This window comes from Rattus norvegicus, chromosome 15, assembly GCF_036323735.1.
Source record: "Rattus norvegicus strain BN/NHsdMcwi chromosome 15, GRCr8, whole genome shotgun sequence".
NCBI classification, from domain to species: Eukaryota; Metazoa; Chordata; class Mammalia; order Rodentia; family Muridae; genus Rattus; species Rattus norvegicus.
The window spans coordinates 20960056-20982983 of record NC_086033.1 but is presented as its reverse complement, the minus strand read 5'-3'; the positions used below and the strand labels follow the sequence as shown (position 1 = coordinate 20982983).

At 42.7% G+C, this 22928-nt stretch overlaps 4 protein-coding genes across 6 annotated transcripts in view; 1 reads left to right on the top strand and 3 right to left on the bottom strand.

Moving 5' to 3' along the window:
* The window catches only part of Ero1a (endoplasmic reticulum oxidoreductase 1 alpha), a 35400-nt gene extending 27187 nt beyond the window's left edge, over positions 1-8213 (top strand). The window contains 5 exon segments of the mRNA NM_138528.1: positions 676-922; positions 1419-1488; positions 5638-5724; positions 5803-5936; positions 7200-8213. Of these exon segments, the coding sequence (NP_612537.1) occupies positions 676-922; positions 1419-1488; positions 5638-5724; positions 5803-5936; positions 7200-7260 (599 nt within the window). The 3' untranslated portion in view covers positions 7261-8213.
* Rps10l6 (ribosomal protein S10-like 6) overlaps positions 1-22928 on the bottom strand; it is a 489065-nt gene that overhangs the window by 294109 nt on the left and 172028 nt on the right. The window lies entirely within an intron of this gene.
* The window catches only part of Gpr137c (G protein-coupled receptor 137C), a 66396-nt gene continuing 54133 nt past the window's right edge, over positions 10666-22928 (bottom strand). The window contains exons 4-7 of one of the 3 annotated variants that reach the window (XM_039093254.2): positions 16136-16285; positions 14737-14862; positions 14469-14587; positions 10666-13406 (exon numbers count right to left, since the gene is read on the bottom strand). In XM_039093254.2, coding sequence (XP_038949182.1) covers positions 13355-13406; positions 14469-14587; positions 14737-14862; positions 16136-16285 — 447 coding nt within the window. In that variant the 3' untranslated portion in view covers positions 10666-13354. Of the gene's footprint in view, positions 13533-14468; positions 14588-14736; positions 14863-16135; positions 16286-22928 lie in introns of all 3 variants that reach the window. The other 2 variants (XM_063274202.1, NM_001134541.4) reach the window with 2 other exon arrangements.
* Rcor2l2 (REST corepressor 2 like 2) lies at positions 18156-21073 on the bottom strand. The gene has a single exon (XM_039093787.2). The coding sequence runs from the start codon at positions 20923-20925 to the stop codon at positions 19354-19356; it is 1572 nt and encodes a 523-aa protein (XP_038949715.1). The 5' UTR covers positions 20926-21073; the 3' UTR covers positions 18156-19353.

The window sequence follows — 22928 nt, the reverse complement described above, 5'->3', positions numbered from 1 at the left end:
TAGAGCGCTTGCCTAGCAAGCACAAGGCCCTGGGTTCGGTCCCCAGCTCCGAAAAAAAAAAAAATAAAAAAAAGTTCTTTTGCTTTTATTTTTAACTATACTTGTGTGTTGGGAGTTGGGGATTGGTTCGTGCATACAAGCACGGGTGCCTCGGGCCAGAGGTGTCCACCTGGAGCAGGAGTTGCAGGCGGCTGAAGTCAGGTCCTCTGAAAAAGCAGCTCGTGTTCTCCACTGCTCGGCCACCCCTCAGCAAGCAACTTTTTAATTGTATATTTTGATTTTATGGTTGTTGATATTCGGAAGTCTGGTTTTTATCAAATATTTTGTACTAAGACAAAATTCTTTGTACAGAGTTTTAGAAATTTTATTTATTTATTTTTGATGGCAAGGTCTCACTATGTAGCATTGGCTGTCCTGGTAATCTCTATGCAGACCAAACTGGTCTTGAACTTACAGAGATCCACCTGCCTTTGCTTTGAATTAAAGACATGCACCACCATATCTGGTTTACGACAGCTTTTAAGGCTAAATTATTAAAAACAACAACAAACCTCAAATTGTTTTTGGTTGAATTGTGTATTTTAAACTACAAAATGATTTCTGTAAGTAGTCCCTTATAATTAAAGCAAATTATTTAACTGTACAATTCAATCATTTAATGTTTTGTCTTCCTAGATAATTGGCTGGAAAAGAAATGGGGTCATAATGTCACAGAGTTTCAGCAGCGCTTTGATGGGGTTTTGACAGAAGGAGAAGGCCCCAGGAGGCTGAAGAACCTGTACTTTCTTTACCTGATAGAGTTAAGGGCTCTCTCTAAAGTGCTTCCGTTTTTTGAGCGCCCAGATTTTCAGCTCTTCACTGGAAATAAAGTTCAGGATGTGGAAAACAAAGAGTTACTTCTGGAGATTCTTCATGAAGTCAAGTAGGTGCTGTATACAACATATATATTAGCATACAGATGAGCAGTCGTGTCCAGAGTAAACTCTGAAGTATTTGGTTAGAGAAGGAAACCGTCTTTAAAATAATGTAACTGTAGTTCTGTTCATTGAACTTTCAGTTTTTTTGAGGTGGTCAGATTCTCCCGCCCCAGCCTCCAGAGTACTAGGAATGTCAGTGTGTATCACCTGGCCTTCCCAGAGCTTCTAGAATATCTTGGTTTTGCTTTGACCTGTGTATTACAGCTTTTTAAAAAAAGTTCTTAGTACCAGCACTATTTTTATTTGCAGTCTTAAGTTTGAGGCCATACGTCCAGTACACTTAGAATTTATATTTGAGGATATGTATTTGTTTGCATCGGTGTTGGCTTTACTGATTTTAATTCTTTTTTAAGTTATGTTTTCTATCTAATATAAAATATATTGGCAAGACGTTCAATGCTTCTAATTCACGAACATGAACCTTTTCTGTTTAAAATGCAGGTCATTTCCTTTGCATTTTGATGAGAATTCTTTTTTTGCGGGGGATAAAAACGAAGCACATAAGCTAAAGGTAATTATGCACCAGCCTAATTGTTAGATCCAGCCTGGGGACTGTGCGGGTGTGACTGTAAAGTGACGGGCACTGTTGGAATGTGAGGAAAGCGATGCTCATGAGAGGCTGTGGACAGAGGTGAGCTATGTGGAAGATCTTGGTCAGAGCAGAGTTCCCATTGGGGAAGCTTCCGTGGCCTTTTGCTCAGGAGGACAACAAATGAACAGGCGTGTGTTATAGATTTCAGAACTGTTAAAAGCACATTTTACTACAAAAGGCTATGTTAGGTTATGAACTTGTTACTGTGGTTTTTATTGTTCCACATAAAATAGTAAATATCAAAATACCATTGCATACCATAAACAATCTGATTGTCAATTAAAAAATAAATTTAGGCATCAGTGTACTTACACTTTATGCTGAGTCTAGCCTCATAGCTCAGAGTATCTGTGACGTCTCCCCTTGTTTCTCCTGGTGATGGAAGAGGCTAGTTGAATCAGTTTGTGAAGCCACGGTCTGTCCTGTGCATCGTGCTGAGGTCGGCCGTTAGAGCAGCTGCTCTTGACTGCAGTCTCTTTCCTCCTGAATGCTGTCTAGACGGAGGTGTGGACCTCAGGGCTAGCGCAGCCCCCATAGCTGCCAGGGACTGGAGAGAGGGGAGTTGTGCAGTCAGCCGTCTTTTCTGTGGTCTCACTGTGCTCCCGTTTGTGCTGCACTTGCTGGTTTGTTGCTGAGTGTTTTGGCATCCGCTCTATTTTAGACTGTACAAATTAGGAATATTTCTTATAGTGTTTTAATTTGATCCAAATTCCAGAACAGTCAGTTTTTATGTGCTTTGAAGTTTATGTGTAGTTCTTACAGAAAAAAAAATTATAGAAAATTAAAGAAAATGTTTGTATCAGATTTACTTTTAAAAGCTTTCTGGTAAACATAGATTTGAACATTATTTATAAATCCATTTTTCTGGGCATGGTGGTATGCTTTAATCCCAGCATTTAGGAGGTAGAGGCAGGATAATTTCTGAGTTGGAGGCCAGCCTGGTCTACATAGTAAGTTTCAGGACAGCCAAGGCTAACAGAGGAACTTCTCTCTTTCTCAAACAAACAAGTTAAAGTTTTCATTCTGGCTCCTTTATAGCGTCAGTGTATGGATAGAAATAATTGCTGGTGTTCAGAACAGAGTAGGGTCTGACGGTTTATAAGACCTTTAAGAATTTTGGCAAGAACCAGTCAGTTGAGTTTGATCCTTCTCCCAAACGACTATAATCCACGATGAGGACGTTGGAAGTGGCAGTGTGCACCTGTAGTCCTGGCTGGCCCGGAGGAGAGGGAGTGCCTGTCTGAGGAACAGAACGACAAGGGTGTGCTTTCCTAATTCAATTCTGATGAGTTGGAGGATTGTATGTTTTTCTAATCAGAGATATCTTTGGGATCTATCCAGATTATTAGACATTGTTGTTGTTTGTGGAAATTACGAAGATCTTCTAATCCAGTAAATTTCTAGCATCTACAGTTCACATAGGAAGGCTATATATACTCATCCTATTTTATGTGGTCGGCTTTAATTTTGTAATGGTATTTGGCTTTTATAAGCAACCCTGCATGCTTGCTGTACATACCGTGCAAAGATTTACTCAAAAGATGCTCTATTCAAATATTTGGGTTACATAGATTCCAACACTAAACTTAGACAAAAGCAGGCATAATCTTTTAGAATAATAGTTTTTAACTTTGCAAGTATGATTGTCTCTTAAAGTAAGACTTTTAAACCCCTTTGACATTAGTCCATTTTTAGTATCTTGTAATATAATGTAATGTAAAATGTAATTGTCAAAAACTCACTTTGTATTCAGTGACATTTCTCTAAGTAAAATGTGTCACTGGCCCATCATACTTAGGTCTGATTGGCCCTTTATGGAGCCTGTGTGGACTGCTTCTTTTTCCCTAGATAACATCTAGATAGATTCTGTAGACCACTGAAACAGCTATTAACTGTCAGTAGTCCCTCAGGGAGGAGTTGGGCCTCACAAACTCCTTCCCCTCTAGTAGTTAGAAGTATGATTCTTTTTTAATTAAAACAAAACAGAGCCAAGCAAAACAAAACAAAACATCTGGAATTAAACTACCGTTAGATCATTTTCCCATTCCCTTTCTTCCTTTTAATGTCTGCCATGGCCCTTGTCCTTTGTTTCTTCTCTTCATGGTCTCCTTTTCTTTGTCACTGATACACACACTGTTACACAACACACACACTGCGGCCCTGTTTAATCTGCACAGCGACGCCTCGTATGAATATGCATGCATTTAGGGCTGACCAGTTGTTATTGGATGAGCAACAGGGACTCATCCCTGGGGAGATTATCCCGCCCCCTTATTAAGTCAGTCAGAACTCTAAGGGAAACTTCCTGTTAAATCAAGAAGACTGTCTTCAGCAATATTGGGTAGTTTAAACAGTTTTTCTTCCTCCCTCTCTCCCTCCCTCCCTCCCTTCCTCTCTCTCTCTCTCTCTCTCTCTTTTAAGACGGTCTCATGTCTAGTGTAGGTTGGCTGCAAGCTTTGTATAGCTGAGAGTTACCTTGAGATTCCAGCTCTCTACCACTTGGTTTATGTAGTGATGGGGGCAGAATCTGGGGTTTAGGTATATTAGTGACATGGGATTCTCATCTAAAAGTTTAAAATTCGGATGTTCTCCTAATGAACTGGCCCATGAGTACCAGACGGAGAAAGTTGTTCAAGTGTGTACGCAGTCCATACTCAGTGCCCTTTGTCCTGCGTTAGTGGAGATGTGAGACCTTGAGTCTTACTAAAATCTTTCACGTGCTGTGGCAGTTTCAGCGTAGACTGAGGCACGTTTCTGGGCGGTCCACCTCTGAGCAAGTTGAGATGCCTTTGAGTAACCTGGATAAGCATTTTGCTTACACCTCACCTTAGACCTGTGGGTCTCATCTGGTAGAGTCCGCCTTATATGATTTAGCTCATAATAAATTACAGACTACTGAAACGCTGGAGGTTTCTTCTGAGCTCTGTGTCAAATGTCTGCTTAAGGACTGTTGTTTAGGACTGGAGATGGTCAGTGGGTAAAGGCGGTTGCAGCCAAGCCTGATGACCTGAGTTCAATCCCCAGGACCCATGTCACCAACTCCTGGCAAGTTGTCTTCTGACTTCTTCTGACATGCATGTATAAACATACATACACAACATACAACACACATACGTAGCAGGTGGAGGGGTTGAATAAAATCTAGTTTAAAATCTAGTTTAAAAAAAGTTTAAAAACTTGTGGTAGCTTGAGATTTCACTTTGAAGACCAGGAGTCCCTTGCAGGATCAGTTATGAATCTTGACTCAAGCACAGGGAGGTGTGCTCGGCTCCCTTCTCATCATTTCTTCAGAACATACATTGCTTTTGGATGATCGTGTGCATGCTCTGCTGTCAGTAAGCACACACACACCTATTAAATGTATAAGAATATAAATTGAACAACATTACAAATCCAGCATAGTACTAGAGGACAGGTACAGAAATGTGGGATAATATTTAGTGAGTTTGAAATATATTTGTAGTGATTTTTATTTTAAATTTGGTGCATACATGGCTATTAATTTTGTGTATATATATTAAATACATATAGTACTATAATAATAAGCAAATATGTATTCTAGATAATATATAATAAATATAAATTATTAGTGGCAAATATATAATTATACATTACTACTGATGTCAATAATATCAGTAGTAAAGAAAATCTTGAGTGTTTTTCTTAATTCCAGGAAAGGAGAACTATAATTAACTTCATCAAAGGTCACCTCCCTCCATCCTCCTTCCCTTCCCTTTTGGGCGATACCCTTTTATCCCATACCTGCCAATACTGAGGTATAAAACTAAATGACTTGTATTTCTTTTCAGCTAGTGTGGATTTGGAGCGAGGCAGGGCTGGTTTCAAAATGTCCAGGTCACTAGGGGTGTGAACTAGGCCTGCTACTTAATATTTCTGCGGCTTTTAAAGAGATTCGTGAGGGGTACATTGGATCTCTGGGAGGATTAAATTAAATGGTAGGAGAGTTCTCATAGGTAGTGGGCCCTCTGGTGCCCTGTGCTAGGTACACTGTCCCCGGGAAGAACTGGGGGAACCAGGTTTTACAAGATTCTGTTACACTGTTTTTAGGAGGATTTCCGCCTACACTTTAGAAACATCTCGAGGATCATGGACTGCGTCGGCTGCTTCAAGTGCCGCCTGTGGGGCAAGCTTCAGGTACGCATCGCTCCGACTCCTTACCCATTCGTCTTTTGGAGAGCCGTTTCCTCATTGTCCATCCTCTTTCTGTTTTAGACTCAGGGTCTGGGCACTGCTCTGAAGATCTTGTTTTCTGAAAAACTGATCGCAAATATGCCCGAAAGCGGACCCAGTTATGAATTCCAGCTAACCAGACAAGAAATAGTGTCGTTGTTCAATGCATTCGGAAGGTTAGTCTCAGTGTGCTGGGATTGTTTCTGCTGGCCGTGTTGGTCTGACGTTGTGAGTCCATTCTCAGACAGAACGAGAAGTGTTCTTTTCAGTAAGGTTGCCTTGTGATAGAATCATATGATCTGATGAAATACTTCAAGAATACACACATGTATTTACTACTGATTGTTTCCATCTATTGATTCTTCTATTCATCTTTACTTTCCTGGCAGATTTGATTTACACACACACACACACACGGCTATTCTTTTGTTTTGTTTTAAGATGAGGTAACACTATGTAGCCGTGGAACTCACTCTGTAGACCAGAGTGGCCTCCAGTGCAGAGAGCTGCTGGCCCCTCCCTTCCTGCTGGGATTGAAGCATGCGTCATCAGGCCCAGCTAATTGTGATTATTTAAGGAAGTTTTTTCTTTTCTTTTTATTTTTTGGTAGTGTGCTGCTGCGGCATAAAGGTTATGGAAGGTCGCACATATTTCTATGAACTCATTATAGAAAAAGATTAAAATTTTTTTTTTCTATCAACACTGGGGGAAAGTGTGAGCTGAGGGAGACACATCAGCAGTTTTAGGTGGGGCTGGCATTTCCTTTTGCTCATGGCGATGCTGAGGCTGACAGACCTCTCCATCAGCGCTGCCGGTGAGCCCTCGCATGTGGGCGGCCGTTTCCACCCTTCGTGGTGCTCACAAAAAATGTCCCGTGTTCACCACACTGGAGTGCAGAGCTAAGGTGCATTAAAAAGGAGCACGCAGATACGCTACAGAATGGACTTCACCATCCACACAGCTTTGACCGTTGTACATTCAGTGCTGAAGAAACGAATATTACTGTACTCTTATACTGGATATTTAAGTGCTTATTTTAATATTTCTGCATTTCTACATTTCACATTATGCATGTAATACAAATAACAAATATATTTATGAATACCTGAAATATATAGATATACTGATGCTCTTGTCTATTTTATACTAAATATTGATGTGCTTTAAATACTTTAATACAGCTCTGGATATTTAAAATACACATTTATGCACCCACATATATATTTTAATAATTTAATATTAAAAGTTAGCTTGTGTTGACAATGTTATCCTAGGTTTTCCTTGCCAGATTAAGAACTAAAGGATATAAGTAGATTTATGTACCTTTCAATTTGTTGAAATAAACTAGTTTAAGATTTTTATTATATACTCTAAAAATGCAGAGTGATTAACGGAACCTATGAAAGACAGATTTTACGTGAAATGTTTCTTGGTTACAGGATTTCCACAAGTGTGAGAGAATTAGAGAACTTCAGACACTTGTTACAGAATGTTCACTGAGGAGGGCGGCTGGAACCTGCTTGTTTCTGCACAGGGGAGTCCAGAGGGCAGAATGTCTGAGCACGGTGATTGCAGTGACCGTCCTGAGCCAAACGTTCATATCAAGCTGCCTTTGTCAAAGGAGAGATACATTGTTTTAAGTAAATGACATTTTTAAACATTGTGTTCATGTTTAATATTATTGTGAATAAAAGTAGTATTTTGGTAATGTACAAATTTTAATACTAAGCAAAAGTAAGGTCATTAAATTGCCCTATGATGGGGTTGGGGATTTAGCTCAGTGGTAGAGCTCTTGCCTAGGAAGCGCAAGGCCCTGGGTTCGGTCCCCAGCTCCGAAAAAAAAAGAACCCCCCCCCCCAAAAAAAAATTGCCCTATGATAAGGCTAGGTGAATCCTGCCTCAGGCTCTCCAGCTAGAGTTGTGTTTGAGAAGCTGTAATAGCCACGAGGCTAAGGCGCCCAGGACATGCGTTACACAGTCCGCTATTGAAAGGCTCGGCAGAAAACCACAGCCGTCCGCCTCAGACACCCCCCCCCCCCACTTGCCTGGTTTGCAAAGGAAATAGAGACTGCCCAGTTAGATTTAAACTTTACGTAAGCAACTAGTTTTCCTTTAAATGTATGTTGAATTCTCTTAGAGCCTATTTATACTAAAAGTTATTTGCTTGAAGTTCAAGTTTAACTGGGAGGCCTGTGTTTTCCTGACAACCTTAAAATACACTGGTGTGGAACATTCCTTTTAGAGTTAAATAGCTCTCTTCATTGTGCTGTTTTGGTATGTAGGGAAGCAGAACAAAGGCACAGGAGATTTCTAGACATTGTAGAAAGATGAATGGATTATATATTTATTCTCATAATAGTTCCCCTAATAGTAAAATTTTGGGGGAAATTTTATTTTTATATAATTTCATATTTACAGAAAAGTTTCAAAAACAGTTTAAAAAAAAACAAAAACAAAAAAACAAGTAAACAAACCACCAAACCACCAAACCTGCTTTACTCAGATTCATGGATTGTTCACATATGTTTTAACCACTCACCCCACCTCACAGAGGTGACCGAACCCAGGACTTCAGTCATGCTGGGCTAGCCCTGCATCCATGAGCTGTGTGCCCTCAGGCCTTGCTTAAGCTCCTACGTAGACGTAGATGTCCTGTTTTTATTTAAGGATTTGAAAACCAGTCATGGGCACCATGATTTAACACAAAATACTTCAGTGTGATGGTCTAATTTCCTGAAAATAATTGTTTGTTCTTCTTTCAAGGAAAAACCAAACCTTATGAATCCGAGCCGAACTATTATAAGCCTTAAAATAAGGAGCCGCCCGCCCCACATCCCAGTCACCCAGTGTTTGAGTTTGGTTGCCCTTTCTCACCTGTGTAATCACAGGGTATACAATTCATGTTTCTTATGCATGAAATTAATTTTCTTTCCCTCTGTGGAGTGGGGCTATATTTTAGACAGGTTTTTATTCGTGGAAGCTCTTCACTGAGAGCAATATTTGAAGTGGCTTAAGAATTTACGTCACAGCATTTATAAATGATATACCTCAAAGTTATGCTCCTTTGATGTCATATAATGTCTTGAGCAGTTAGGACAGGTTGAGACGTGACATAAGAAAAAGCAGGATATGTATGTAATGGATAGGAATGTCACTTTACACTGTTGTGTATTTTCTCTGTCCCTAAGACTTGGTGTAGTGCCAAGCATACAGTTGGTATCTAATTTTTGTTGATGGAAAGTGTATGGATTTAGTATACCTTAAGTGAATGGTGTAGCTTGTGTAACAATGTACCCTATCTCCCCTTCCCTCTCACTTTTTCTTTCAAATCGCATAATAAACCCACAGATTAGATCAGTTTTCTTGGGGACTTAAAAGTACTAAATGATCACCGCACAGAAGCCAGCCCTTTGAAACCCTCACTGCTTTCACTTGCGTTCTCCCACTTGACTGTCCCTGTGTCCTCTGTCTCTCCAAGTAAGGTCTAAACTCCTACGTCTTTCGTTAACAAGCAGTTTAATTTTTAAGAAATCTTAACTTTTCCTGTGCTTGACACAATTGACAATCCCTTTCTTCAAGCCCCACCACTCTGCGTCCTTGTATCTGGCTTGCTCCTGGGTCTCTTCCTTCTGGTCTCTTCATGTAACCGAAATATTAATTCCCCAGACTTTTCTTTCTTGCTCTAAGTCACTGGACCATACTCTTGTGTAATTTCCATGCAGTCATCTTATCTTAGCTTCTGTTTTCCTGCTGCGCTCACTTGGCTACCTGTTGCCACGTCTTCAAGGACTCACTTCGTTTGCGCTCCTCACTTGGTTAGTTTCAGAACATTACACTGTTCAAGGTTCTCCAGTTCGCTCTTCTGTCTTCTGCCTGACTATCGGTGTCTACGTTCTGCTGCTTCTACTCCAACATTTCTATCACTGTCTTTCAATTTTTATTACAGTTACTCAAAGGATTTCCTGTGTTTATTTTCCCATCTCTGTTGGCCCAGATTACCAAATTGGGCTTTCTAGAAGCATTCAGCCTCATCCCTGCTACAGGCAGTTTTAGGAGCTTTTTGGTGAGAGACTCTGCTTGGTATCTAAGACCCTCCTCTTGTGTTTGCCACTCTGCTCTGATAAGAGTGTTAAAGAGTTTTCCAGAAGTCCAGAGTTGTAGCCCTCCAGACCTTCGTAGACACCATATTTGCATGGAGAGCCCTAGGCTTCTTCTGGGAAACTCCATGCGTTCTTGAGACTCTGTGACATTAATTACCCTGGCCCTTCCTTTGGTCACCATTATAGTTGCAACCTACCTCTATTGAATCACTTATTGTACTGTATATTTAATTTTTTAAAGTGTCCTTTACAAGAATGTGAGCTCCTCAGGGGCAGGCAAAGAAACTTCATTCATTTGGCATCTCTATAGCATAATGTTTGGTATATGAGCATTTAATAAATGTTGAATAAATTGCTTCACATGACAGCTGTTCCTCATGGCGGGCGTCTTCACTGCCTTTGTTGCAGACTGGGGGAAGGGGGGCAATAAAGATGAGAATAATTGAAAAATCTTTGATCTTTTGTCAGTCATGAATGGGTTCTACTTTGGGAAAACGTCTAAAGGAAGAAGCAATACCACGCAGGTTTCTTGATGAAAGGATAGCTAGGACTGTAGGCTGACAAACTTTAAGATTCTCAGGAGGGAGATGTTACAGACTACTTCATGAGGAGTTTTCTTAGTTTAATGTTTGGATAAGTGTCTGCCTAATAACTCCGCCAATAAGACCATGGTGCTTTATTTCAAACTGGCTATAAGATGTTGTGATCCAGATTTAATGCATCATTCGCTAATTCATTTGTAATGAGATTTTTGGAAAAAAAAATTGAATGGATTCCATTAAGGGAACACACCTTCAAATAAAAGCACTCTTTAACAGTAGCATTTTATTATAATTTAGTGAAACAAAGAAGTACATTCATTGGCCACAGCTATACTTTTGCAACCAGTTTGAAACTGACTGTATAGCTGAGAAACACTGTTAAACAATAAAAAGGCAATTACGAATTAAAAAAAAGCCACTTTAGCTATAAATTACATTGTCCACAAAACTACAGTCAGCTACAGTAAGTAGTAAGAGTTTTCAAAATTAATAGCAACCCAAGTGAAATAAAACGATAGGTATTGCTAATCACTGTAGAATCACACACTTAAGCAATGAGATTTGATTTTCTAGTTTATGACCGAGGAAGGGCTGGAATTGTCATGTGCTTTAGCGCAGGTAGGCAGGGAACTGTAGCCCTTTGACTTGATAAACAGCTCCTTCTGAGACCAAACTTAAAGTGCTGCTAGTGCTTTTGATCTTAAGCAGACGCGGGGGCAGATTTCTTTGGCGATGTACAGTGAGATGCATATGAGACAAATGCTAAGAAGTTGGGTTCTTTATAGGCCTGGTGTGGTGGTGCAAACCTTTCATCCTCCCACTCAGGAGGCAGAGATAGGAGAATCTGATAGTTCCAGGGCAGCCAGGGCTACATAGAGATACCCTGTTTCCAAAAAAAAAAAAAAAAAGGTGCTTGAGTCAGTGATAAATTCAATGAATTAACAAATCTCAGGTTCAGTATAGTCAACTAGTATAGCTAAAAGAACTATAACACTATCTGAAGTGTTTACGTCGTCTTTGTTTACTTGGTTTACTTGGTGTCAACCAGGAGGTTTGTATACAGATGGTTAACTAGAAAAAAGTCGCCTTGAACCCAGAGATTCCAAAGACGGCAGAGTTAGAGACCTAATGTTGCCAGATAACTGGCATTCTGAGAGAGAGACTGAACAGCTGAAATCCATGGTTGTAGACTCTGTTGTTAGGTTGTCGTCTTAGTACCAAGGCTAACGTCTGTACTATAAAAGTCTAAATGATTTGTTACAGTAAGAACTTATAAACGAATGTCACATATATTAATTATGCTTCTGATTGAATTTAAAAGCCGTTGTTTGTAAAAAGAAGGAAAAGTGTCTATTTGGCTTTGTACCATCTCAGAAAATGGAGAGGACTGACAATGTGTCTTGAAAGGCTCACATAGACTTTTGTGAGGTCGCTGCATTAGTCGTCAAAAGGCTGAGAGATAGTTTAGGTATGAGTACAGATAAGACAGTTTCTAGTCACAGGAGACAGGAGAGGGCAGCTGTGCTCGTCCCAGTTCCAAAGCAGTTGGCGGATCCCATGTGGGGCCATGTCTACCTGTGAGGCAGCCTCTTAAGCTGCCTGTCCCCTCGGAATCTGAGGTATTTAGCATTCACTTTCCGTAGAGACACAGGAAGTGCATTTTTACATCTTGTGTTGTCTTGGCCTACTACTGTGTGTCATATTTGTGCGTGTCCGAGTGAACACGAGGGTGCACACGGCGTGCACAGGCACACGGCTTACAGGATCATGTTTAAGATAGTTTTAATGAAATCCTAAAATATTCCAATCTTGTGACCCTCTTAGCATTTCTCCTGTTTGCTTGCTAATCCAATGCTGGAATTGATTGGGTTTAGTTTAATTTGGTTTAGGCCATATACAAGGTATAAAACATGAAAAATAAAGGCGGGGTTATACATTTTATAAAGTATTGATTATACACTTTATTAAGTATTGCACTTTAGCTCACTGCAAAATGCCTCCTGATTTAGTTTACCTGAGGACAGTTTTGACTCAGTAGGAAGGATGAGCTCCACCCCCTTTTGGACAAATTGGATGCTTTTTAAAGACATACTGTTTTTAACTTAGCACTTTTTCTTTTTCCAATGAAGAATCCCTAAACGCATCCGTAAACTTGTTTAGTCCCAAGACATTTTACCGAAGCCCCCTATGCAAAGGTCACTATTGCCTGGAAGAATCATGCTTAAACTGCTACTTAGTCACAAAATAGCCACTTGACCAGTCCTCCTCAAAGCCACACAGTCTCCTCTTGGCTTACTGCTCCTCTCAAAGAAACCCATCTGGCTTTTCCAAAGAACACTGCCAGCCAGCAGCACCTGAAGGGTTTCTACTATCCCTTGTTTAAAATAATGGAGTAATTAAAATTGACACTTTTCAAAGCGTGCTTTAAAAAACTGTCTTAAGTGTTACACGTTTTTAGATTTTTTTTTTTTAAAAAGAAAGATGCATTTTTAATCCTTAATTCTGTGCACTGATCACACTTTAAAGCTGTCACTGGGTAAGGTGGAGTACGCCATCGGGTTTCTAGGTTTTGATTTGTGTGGAAAACTGCCTCCCGATTTAGTGTGCAGTAATATTCTGGTGTGAATACTCAAGTGTGTGGCTTTGGGGACTGCAGAGTATTCTTTCCGAACATAGGTAAAAGTGCAAATATGCAAATGTGTGCAGGGTGCCCCAAAGTTAGGAGGTTCTGAGGTCACCGAGTACCTTAGCGTCCAATCTCTTCTCCTGCAAACTTCACGTCTCGCTGGGCGGAGGTCAGGACGCGGAGACCCACGAAACACAGCCGCGCCTCCAGATGTTCTTTGTTAGTCGGGACAGGTAATGCAGTGTTGATGCAGGTGGGTTTAAAGATGCCGAAAACACGCACGCGTTCGTGAAGAACGGTCCGAGGCTTCTGCCCTGGGGAAGCCGTCAGTTTTGTGGGGTTACGTATAAGCTATGGTGGTTCCTCAGATCCAAGTTACTGCAGGTGAAGAGCAAAGGGGCAGTGTCCGTCACAGGTCCGTTCAGCGGGGGCGTGACTGTGTATGTGCTGCCACCACACCCGGCCATGGTGCCGTACCAGCCCAGCGTCTGCGGGTTTGATAAGCTGCAACAACAGCAATGAGGCAACGAGTCACAGGGCTGTGGTCAGGTGTCACACTGGCATTTAAAAAAGACATTTCTGGGGGCTGGGGATTTAGCTCAGTGGTAGAGCGCTTGCCTAGCAAGCACACGGCCATGGGTTTGGTCCCCAGCTCCGGGAAAAAAAAAAAAAAGACATTTCCAAGGAACTCCCAGCACAGAAATACATTAAAATAAATGTGCAAAATATTACGACTTCCTACCAAGTTTAATGGCTTCTATCTCTGATCTGTGACATGTATCACAAGACATATGATTCGCAGGAGTGGCAGACTGTGCCTGGCCATGCTGTTCTACTGTCGTGCGCTGTGCTTTGTTCCAGCACATCTGTATGTCCACGTATTCCTTTAGTCCTCAGTACAAGCCACTGGGCAGGCTGAGTGTTAACCACTGCCTCAAAGGTGAAAACTAGGTTAAGTGCCTTGTCTGGGTGAGGCAGGAATTACGGAAAATCAACCGAGCTGAGAGAGTCCTGTTGGTGAATGATAAGGCTTCACAGCGGTTTTGGAAGTGGACGGCATGGGAAGATTTGTTTTTTTGATCTGGGACTGCACTAGAAACATACACGCAGATACACTGTGCACAGCAATCCTTTCATGCCCGTCAACATGCATGAGAGTGCATGTATGCTCTGACTCTGAACCAGGAAGGGGTCCCGAGATGATTCCGTACCACTTTACTCTCAGCATTTTCAGGAAAGGGTTCAGGACAGCCGACAGTTCTTTACAGAGCCGTGTCCTACCACAGCGTTAAGATGTAATGTGTTAAGCTACAGTATCTCCTGATGGTGTGCTATTGACGGGTACTGCCAAATCACCCGTTCGATGGGTGGCTTGAGGCTCAGAGTTGTTCTTGCCTATCTACTTCGAAACTAATTCGGCAAGTGACCAGTTACACCTACCTTCCTTCCCGTGAGCTCCCCAGTCTTGGCAAGTCGTCATCGCTGTCATACCGTCTTGGATTGTCAAAAAAGAAAGCCCTGGAGCTGTAGCTGTGGCTGCTGATCATGCCAGCGGGAGCCTGTGGACATAGCATTATAGCCTGGGTGAAGGCAGAGACCACAATCTCTGAGTTTTAACCCCAAATTCTGCTAAAAACAGAAACTCCAGATAAATATCCTGTGCTTTTAAAAATGGGATTGAGCCTTGGGGGATGTTATGATAGCTTACCAGATTCTGGTTTAATCTCTGTGCCCGGAAAAATAGTACCACCGACCATGCTGGTACATGCTCCCACAGAAAGAGGACCATTCCGAAGACCATGTAGTCTACTCCATTTCCATCTTCCCCCCGAGCCTGTCCACAGAGCACAGCACACGGGCCTTCTCTTATTTACATTTCAAGCAATCACATACATCAAGTATAAACACGAAAGCACTGAATTTTTCTGTATTTTGTTATTTCTCATATAATGGCTATTTTTCCTTCAAGGACCATAACACTACTCTGAATTTTATTACAATAAGACAAACTTTTTTTAATGCATTTGCTTGGAAAAATAATTTTAGTCCCCAGATAATGCAGACTGATATCATTTGGGCCACCATAGTCTGAAGAGGGTTAGTTGGAAGGGATTACTGTTCCAACTTCCCCACAGACACGGTAGCCCTGTTAGGCCTGTGGAAAAACGAGACGTGCTAAGTAAGTCTTCACTGCTGATTTTTTTTTAAAAGATTTATTTATTTATTTTGTATATGAGTACACTGTGACTGTCCTCAGACACACCCAACCCCATTACAGATGGTTGTGAGCCACCATGTGGTTGCTGGGATTTGAACTCATGACCTCTGGAAGAGCAGTCAGTGCTCTTAACCATTGAGCCATCTCTCCAGCCCCCTTTACTGCTGATTTTTAAAATACACTTTGGGATTACTCTAGACACTGACGTTCTTTCTATTCTACCGGATGCTGGGAAAAGCGAAACAGGAAAAGGTGTAAAGAGAATCTGCCACATGGAATCACATGTGCAGAGGCCATCTTCTTATTGAATGAACGAAATAGTCTTCTAGACAGCCTTAGAGTCAGTGCCAAGTGAAACTAATACAAAGAAAGAACATGAAGCTGTCAGACTGCATGTTTAGGAAGGGATGGGACACGTCGATCGGGTAAACATGCACAGCTACAATGTTGCGAAGATCCACTAAGGCTCTTTGCAAGGCTGCTAAAACACATTTTAGAGAAGTAATTATTTATATATAAAACTGAGCAAAGTACCAGGAGTTTATATACTTCTTTCACCCTTACAGTACATTAGCTATGTTATCACCGGCTACTGCCAGACAATTTCCTAGTGATATTAACACATCACTTTAAAAGTTAGTAACTAAGCTTATGAGGAAAAGGTTTCTAGCACTATCATTTACAAAATAAGTTATTTCTTTGATAAAACTTCATGAAGAACTCAAGATTTCAAGGTGTCACATGCACATGGGCAAATTTAAAGTTTTGAACAGGGCTATTGAAAGCGGAGACTGCATAGAAACATGTCTGAGTCAGACACTGAATGTCCTTGCTAGGATTTAATTACCCACTGTATTAACTGTAGGCTGGTAATGTGTCAGGCCCTTACCTTATCTGAAAGATTATCCCAGCCATAATTAAATGGACTCTCTAAGGTATCCTGCGATATGGTGATCACTACCAGATTGTAACAAGCTCTGGAAGAGTAGAGAAGAAAGACCACAGAGCCCACGATGACAGTCTGGCACAGAGACATACCCTAGAGAAGAGAAAAGCACAGTCGTGATTTTAACATGTTTCCCATGGTGAGCGAGCTGTTCATCGGTATACAGCACAGTCACCTCTTACAAAGTCCCCTAGGAAGCAGGGTGGACACCTGCTCAGGTCACCCCTTGGTTATCCTGCTTGTAATTCCAGTTCCTAGAATGATATGCTGTGTTTCATATGTGTAGGTGCTTTGCCCACTTGCCAAAATGGCACCTGGAAGATTTCGTTTTACCGAAGTCACCTTACTCCTGTGGTAACACATGAGTAGACAAACTGGCCAATGATTTGAGCCATAATTGATTCTAGTCGGTGTAGCTAATCAGAGTGGGAAGGGGAAAGGGAAACACTTGTCCATTTGATACACTTTTTCCCCCTATTAAAGCAGGCACAAAAACTCAGTTCCTTGTATATTTACTTTATTAGGAAATGGATGATAGTGCTTTGAGTGACAGCATGTTGCTGACAAAGTAAACCAGGTGTTTGACTGAGCTTTCAAATGTCTGAACTACGGCGTTTAGCGTGTATAACTTACTGGTTTTCAACCACATTGACTACGAGGAAGGGGATTATGACACTGTTTGCAAGGGCTCTCAATATGGGGTCTTTACTTGAAGACAACTGGTTTCCTCTGCAACCCAACATGTTTTTCATGTGAGTTAAAAACATTATTCTAAGAGGTGACGCCATCGTCAGAGATACTGATCTACTTCAAGTAAACACTCAAGATGGTAATTTGGAAGTTGTGTTCAGTTGTCACTAGCTTAAGGGACACTTACAGCACTTGGCACACAAGGTCCAGGGCTGGTATATGACCTGAGATCATCAGGGAGTGCTCCCATAGGAGTAATCCCTCTGACCTTTATGACATTCAAGAAGAAAAGAGTTTATAATTATTCGGCCAGAATTAAACTCCATTTTATACAATAACATGTTGGGTAGCCTGTTTCTGTTTACTGTCATCTGGAGCCATGAAACTTACCCTGTTGGGAGGGCTCCTTGTGCTGTTTGTGCTGGTTCATGATCATAAGTATTGATGAACATCTCCCTAGAATAAGGACTTACAGCAGAGCATGACACCCACTCAATGTTTAGACAATGCCATACAGCCCTAGTAATGTGGCACTGTTTTGTGGATCAGGAAGCAGAATTAACCTGATGTTGGATTGTTCGCTGTTCTGAATCCCGACTCCATGCAAAATGAGGAGACTACCTCAAACGGTGAGCTGCAGGTCCAGCTCAGTGGAGCCTATCTCAGCACCCTGCTCCGTGAGCAGAACCCTGCCTGACTTCTTTGAGTCAGTTAACTTCTTAAGTCTCGTGGCGTCAGGACACACCTTGTTGCATTGAATGTTCCATCTCATGAGAACCAGTGATTTCAAGGACTGTTTATGTCTCAATATGATGCTATGTTAAAAGAAAGTTTAAATTCACCGTTTCAAAAAAAAAAAAAAGCAGAAGAGAATGGTTTCAGTTCAGGTGGGGAAACCACCCAATGGCCATTGGGAATAAAAACCACTGTTATGTCAAGTGTAGAATCCAGGGATCCAGCTAGGATGTTAAGGCTAACACTTGTTCCCTTGTTGGATTATCTAATTCTTCTTCATTGGACCTTAATGGAAGAATGGGGTCGACATTTGGATGATTAAGATGGCCTTCTTGACCCTGCTACCAATGACCAGAGGATGATACTACTTCTTTAAAGTTGAAGACCTACCAATATTATCTCTTACACTTTTATGTTCTTAAAGTAAGTAACTCTTTGTATATGTTTACTAACTTATTGAGTATGGTTAAAAAAGCTTTCTCAAATTTCAAAATTGTAATGAAGACCACTTTTTTTTTCTTTTTCTTTTTTTCGGAGCTGGGGACCGAGCCCAGGGCCTTGCGCTTGCTAGGCAAGCGCTCTACCACTGAGCTAAATCCCCAACCCCATGAAGACCACTTTTAAAAGTAAAATTTGGAATATCTAAAAAGAGTTTGTATAATTTAAAAGCATGCCGTATTTCCCGGAAGCACATATAATGTATACAATCCCTCCTCCTGTTATATTTAGGGCAATTACGCAAGACTTAACATTTTGCTTTTTCAAAGTTTTATCGAGTTCAAATATTCCATGCAATCGTAGCACTGACACCAATACTGCTTGTTGTATGAAGAAATCCAACTCTGAACCTGCGGCCACCCCATTCATGATTCTCTCGTCTGGAGACAGATATCTGATTAAGGCATACATTATAAATAAAATTTGTACGAAAATGTCTCACTATGATCCCTGACTGTTCTTGAACTCTCGGAGCTTCTGTAAAGTTCTATCTTAGCCTCCTGGGTAGCTGGGACTACTCTGTTAAGTATGAATAAAAAAGAATGCTGTATGAATTACTTAAATTAGTCATCAAAGTACAAGGTCACACATGTGCACACACACACCAGAGAGAGCGAGAGAGAGAGAAAGAGAGAGAGAGAGCACTTTTTTTTTTTTTTTTTACATTTAAGGTTGCATTTATTTCTTTTTAAAAAATGTTGAAAAATAAACCCATGTCTGTGTAAGTCCCCAACCCTTCTTTCTCCAAGCTTTTGGGGGTGGACAGAGTGGGCCTCCTCACAGCTTCCCAACATTCTTCCCACAAGGCTTCTGCCATGCCCACCCCAGTCCCCTTCCACTGCACCTGACTTATTGCTAAAAGGAAGGAAAGGTGGGTGAGGCCAGCTAACACACCAGCTCTCCCTCAGCCCCCAGGCTCAGTCACTACCACACACAAAGGGTAGGCCCAGAGGCCAAGCCCTCCAAAGGCAGGCAGGCAGGCAGGCAAGGAGGCAGCCATTCCAGTCACAGCCAGGAAGCCAGAGTCCCTGCAGGCCCTGAGATCTAGCCCCTGGCTGGGGGTTTACAAGCTCAACTGCCAGGAACACATGCAGAACCCACAGGTCCAAGCTGTGCCAGCTGGCAGCTCTGGGTATTTGAAAGACCTGGCAAGAGCCCTAGTCCCTTCTGTCCTTAGTGCTGCCAGAGATACCCAGCCAAGGGGTTCAGGAGCCCCTGGGCAGTGGAGGATTCAGGGCTCAAAGTGAGGGTGCAGGGGGCTCCAATTGGGCTCCAACCAGGGTAGGTGGGGGCTGAGGACCAGGGCGGGCACTGTGGCGAGAGGCAGCCAGGGCAGGGCGGATGAGAGGTGGTGGAGGCTGGTTGGGGGCCAGCCGGGGCTGCAGGAAGCGGCCCTGCTGCAGGGGAGGTGGCTGGCGGAGCAGTGTGGGAGCTGTGGGCAGAGGTGGCCTCAGCAGTGGAGGAGGCTGGGAAAGCGAGGTGGGTGGTGGAGGTGGGGGCGGAGCAGGGGGTACTGATCGGGGTACTGATGTTGAGACAGATGTAATCTGGACCTCGTCATCTTCTTCCAGGGCTGTGGCTGGTACAGGAGCCCCTCGCCTGGCCTCTTCCACAGGGACTGGAGCTGTGGGGGCCCCATCCTGCTCAGCCTCCCATTCCTGCAACACCTCTTCCAGGTTGAAGCGGCGACGGTAGCTCACAAAGAAGGTCTTCACTTGGGTCAGAGTCTTGTTCCCAATCACCTCTGCAATAGCCCCAAAGTCTTTGCCATATCTACGAATCGCTTGTACAGCCAGAAGCTGCTCATCTGTGGTCCAGCGGGAGTTGAACTTGGTATTGGCCTCAGGGGGGCGGAGAGGGTCGATGCCACCCTCCAGTGCTTGGCGGAGGCTGCTGTTGGTCTGCTTCATGCTCTGAACCTGGCGCTTAAGAGAGATGAGCTGTGAGTCGAGACCTCGGAGTGTGAGGTTAGCAAGGTCTGGGCTTCCCGATACTGCAGTGAGGCCTTCAGGACTCAGGTACATGCCCTTGGGCGGACGTCTCCGAGTTCGAAGTGGGTGGTGGCGGTACTGAGATACCTGGATCTCTTTCTTCCCAGGACCAGGCCGTGCGTTCAGAGGTCTGGATGGCAGAGGCTCTCGCTTGGGGTCCCCGGTATCCGGTTCTCCCTCGCTCACAGCTCCTCGTCCCTCTTCTAGCTCATCACTGTCTTCTTTGTCCTTGCGGCCACCCAGCCGCCTGGCCTGCCTGTCCATCACACTAGTTCGACTTCGGGTCTTCTTCCAAGAGTAGTAATACTTCACCAGGCTGGGGATCAGCTTGTCAGGGAGCATCTGCTGGATCCGCTGGAAGCACTTGCCATGGAACCCAAAGGCCTGCTCGAACAGCACTTTGTCCTCTACCGTCCACTCATCAGGGAAGGGAGTGAAGTTGGCTAGATCAGCCAGTGACTTCTCCACGTCATGTTTGTGCCACAGAAGCATGCCAAGTGCCTGTTCAATGTTGTAGCCATGCTTCTCCTTGGCCATCGCAATGTACTTGTCAAGCTTGGCATCGGATACACAGTGGTTGGGTGACCACACCAGCATCCCCTTCAGCTCCTTGTTGCTGTAGCGCGCAGGGCTCTCAGGCTTGCACTCCGGAATTACTGCTTGGTAATTGGTTCCAACTCGGATCATGCTGTCATGAGAGTGCTCCTCCTCGCTGCTGTCATCCTCCGAGTGCGGCTGTCCGCCGTTGGGTGCCGTCTTGGCCCGACTTCGGGACAAGATCCCGGAGCCCGCACTGGGCTTCTCCATTACAGAGGGCATTACCCTTCCCTGCTGCCCCGGGGGGCACGGGATCCTTTGGAGAGCGCAGGAGCTTGCCGCGCTTGCCTGGAGTGCTGCGCCCGGCCCGGCCTGGAGGGGTCGCCAGTGAGGCTATGAGAGGCAGGAGGTCAGCGTGGCTAGGGTCCGTGAGGTCGGGGCCCCGGAGGGCAGCCCTAACGGAGAGAGCACTTTTTAAAATAAAATAACTGCTTGAATAAAATGGGCTAACTCTGCTTAAACCTATAAATAGTCTAAGGTTGTTCTTAAGGGGGAAATGGGCAAAGAATCAATAGCAAAGAAGTAATTCATAAAAACAGCTTATAGGCAAATTAATTATATAGAAAAATGGGAGAATAACAGCGATTTAGAAAACAAATGCGTGTTATCCTACAAAGCACGGGATTAACACATGGAAAAAGGGTGCGACCACTGTGCACGTTAGCAGTTCTGCCAAGACATAGGCCATCATCATCGATGCAGAGTCCCCACAGTGCCAGTCGTCCCCACATAGAAATATTCCCATTTCTGATTTTTCAACGCAGCCCTGCCTCTTGTAGGGCTCCATGTAAGCAGAATCCGAGAACGTGGACTTGTTTGCAGGTTTTGTTTAGCTGACCAGTCTCTGTGTCACCAATGCTTGCCTCTCACCATTGCTAGGGTCTTTACGGTTGGCCATGGCTTTCCTGAAAGGCCCACTTTCTCGACAATTCCAGGCAAGCTGGGACAGTTAATTATATTCACTCCACTGTACCATTTCATCAATCTGTTTGTGTGATAGCCGCTCGTATGGGTTTCTCTTAACAAGCCGGTTTCACGGACATCCTCAACTTTATGTGGATATATGCTTTCACTCCTTTTGGGCAGATGCTCAAGAGCTGTATAGCAGGTAGAGGTTCAGCTGCTTTCAGAAATGGCTATGCCTTCTTCCAACATGGGTGTACGATTTTTTACTTCCGTCCAAGTCTCAGTTCCAGCGGCTTCATGCAGCCGTCCTGCCCTAGACCCATCTAGGTTGGCAACCTTTTACTCCTAGGTTTGCTGGTAGATGTGTAACAATGTCTTCATTGCCTCTCCATGGTTACTAATGATACTGGTTTTTCGATGTTTATCCATGTTGTCAACGATCTATTCAAACCTTTTAACACCTTCCAACTTAGGATGTCTCTAAAAAGTAACTAGATGATGGATTTGTATATATGCTGGACACTAGCTCCTTGTTAGATGTGTGCATTGTAGGTATTTTTTTAAAGCCCACGGTCTGTATTTTCCTACTCTTGCCTTTTGATTATGTTTTAAGCTTAATTAAATCTAATTTATTTACTTGAGTTTTCTTGGTTATTACTTTCTATGGCTTAAGTAATATTGGCCTGACATAACTTGACAGGTCTTTGTTTTCTTTTAGATTTTGACTTTTTCCCATTTTGAACACACATACACACACACACACACACACACACACATGCATAGATGCATACATATATATAGATATATGAATGATAGATCTAGGATGTTCTACTGTATTCCATATGCATATCCAATTGCTCTGTCTCTACTGGTTAAAAATAATTCTGTTTCCATTTGGATCGTGTTTAGCATATTTATCAGAGATCGGAACACAGCACGAAAATGAATTGGTGTCTAAGTTCTTATTCTGTCCTACTGAGCTATTTGTCTATTCTTATTTTTAAAACCACTGTACTATAATAATTCACAAATAAAACCTTCATACATCTAGGTTAGGTAGGCACTCACACGAACGCTTGCCCAGGCCTGAACTGCGCACATCTCAGTGAACTTCTAGACAGTTAGAACCGTACACACATACATACACACACACAAACCCACACACACACACACACACACACATACATACATGCATACATACACACATACATACATATATACACACATACATATATACACATATACATACACACATACACACATGTATATATACATACATACACACACAGACATATATATGAATACACAGTTGCTGTCTT

Coding starts and splice junctions, on each gene's coding strand:
- Rcor2l2 (XM_039093787.2), bottom strand. CDS start 20,925: ATGCCCTCTGTAATGGAGAAGCCCAGTGCGGGCTCCGGGATCTTGTCC.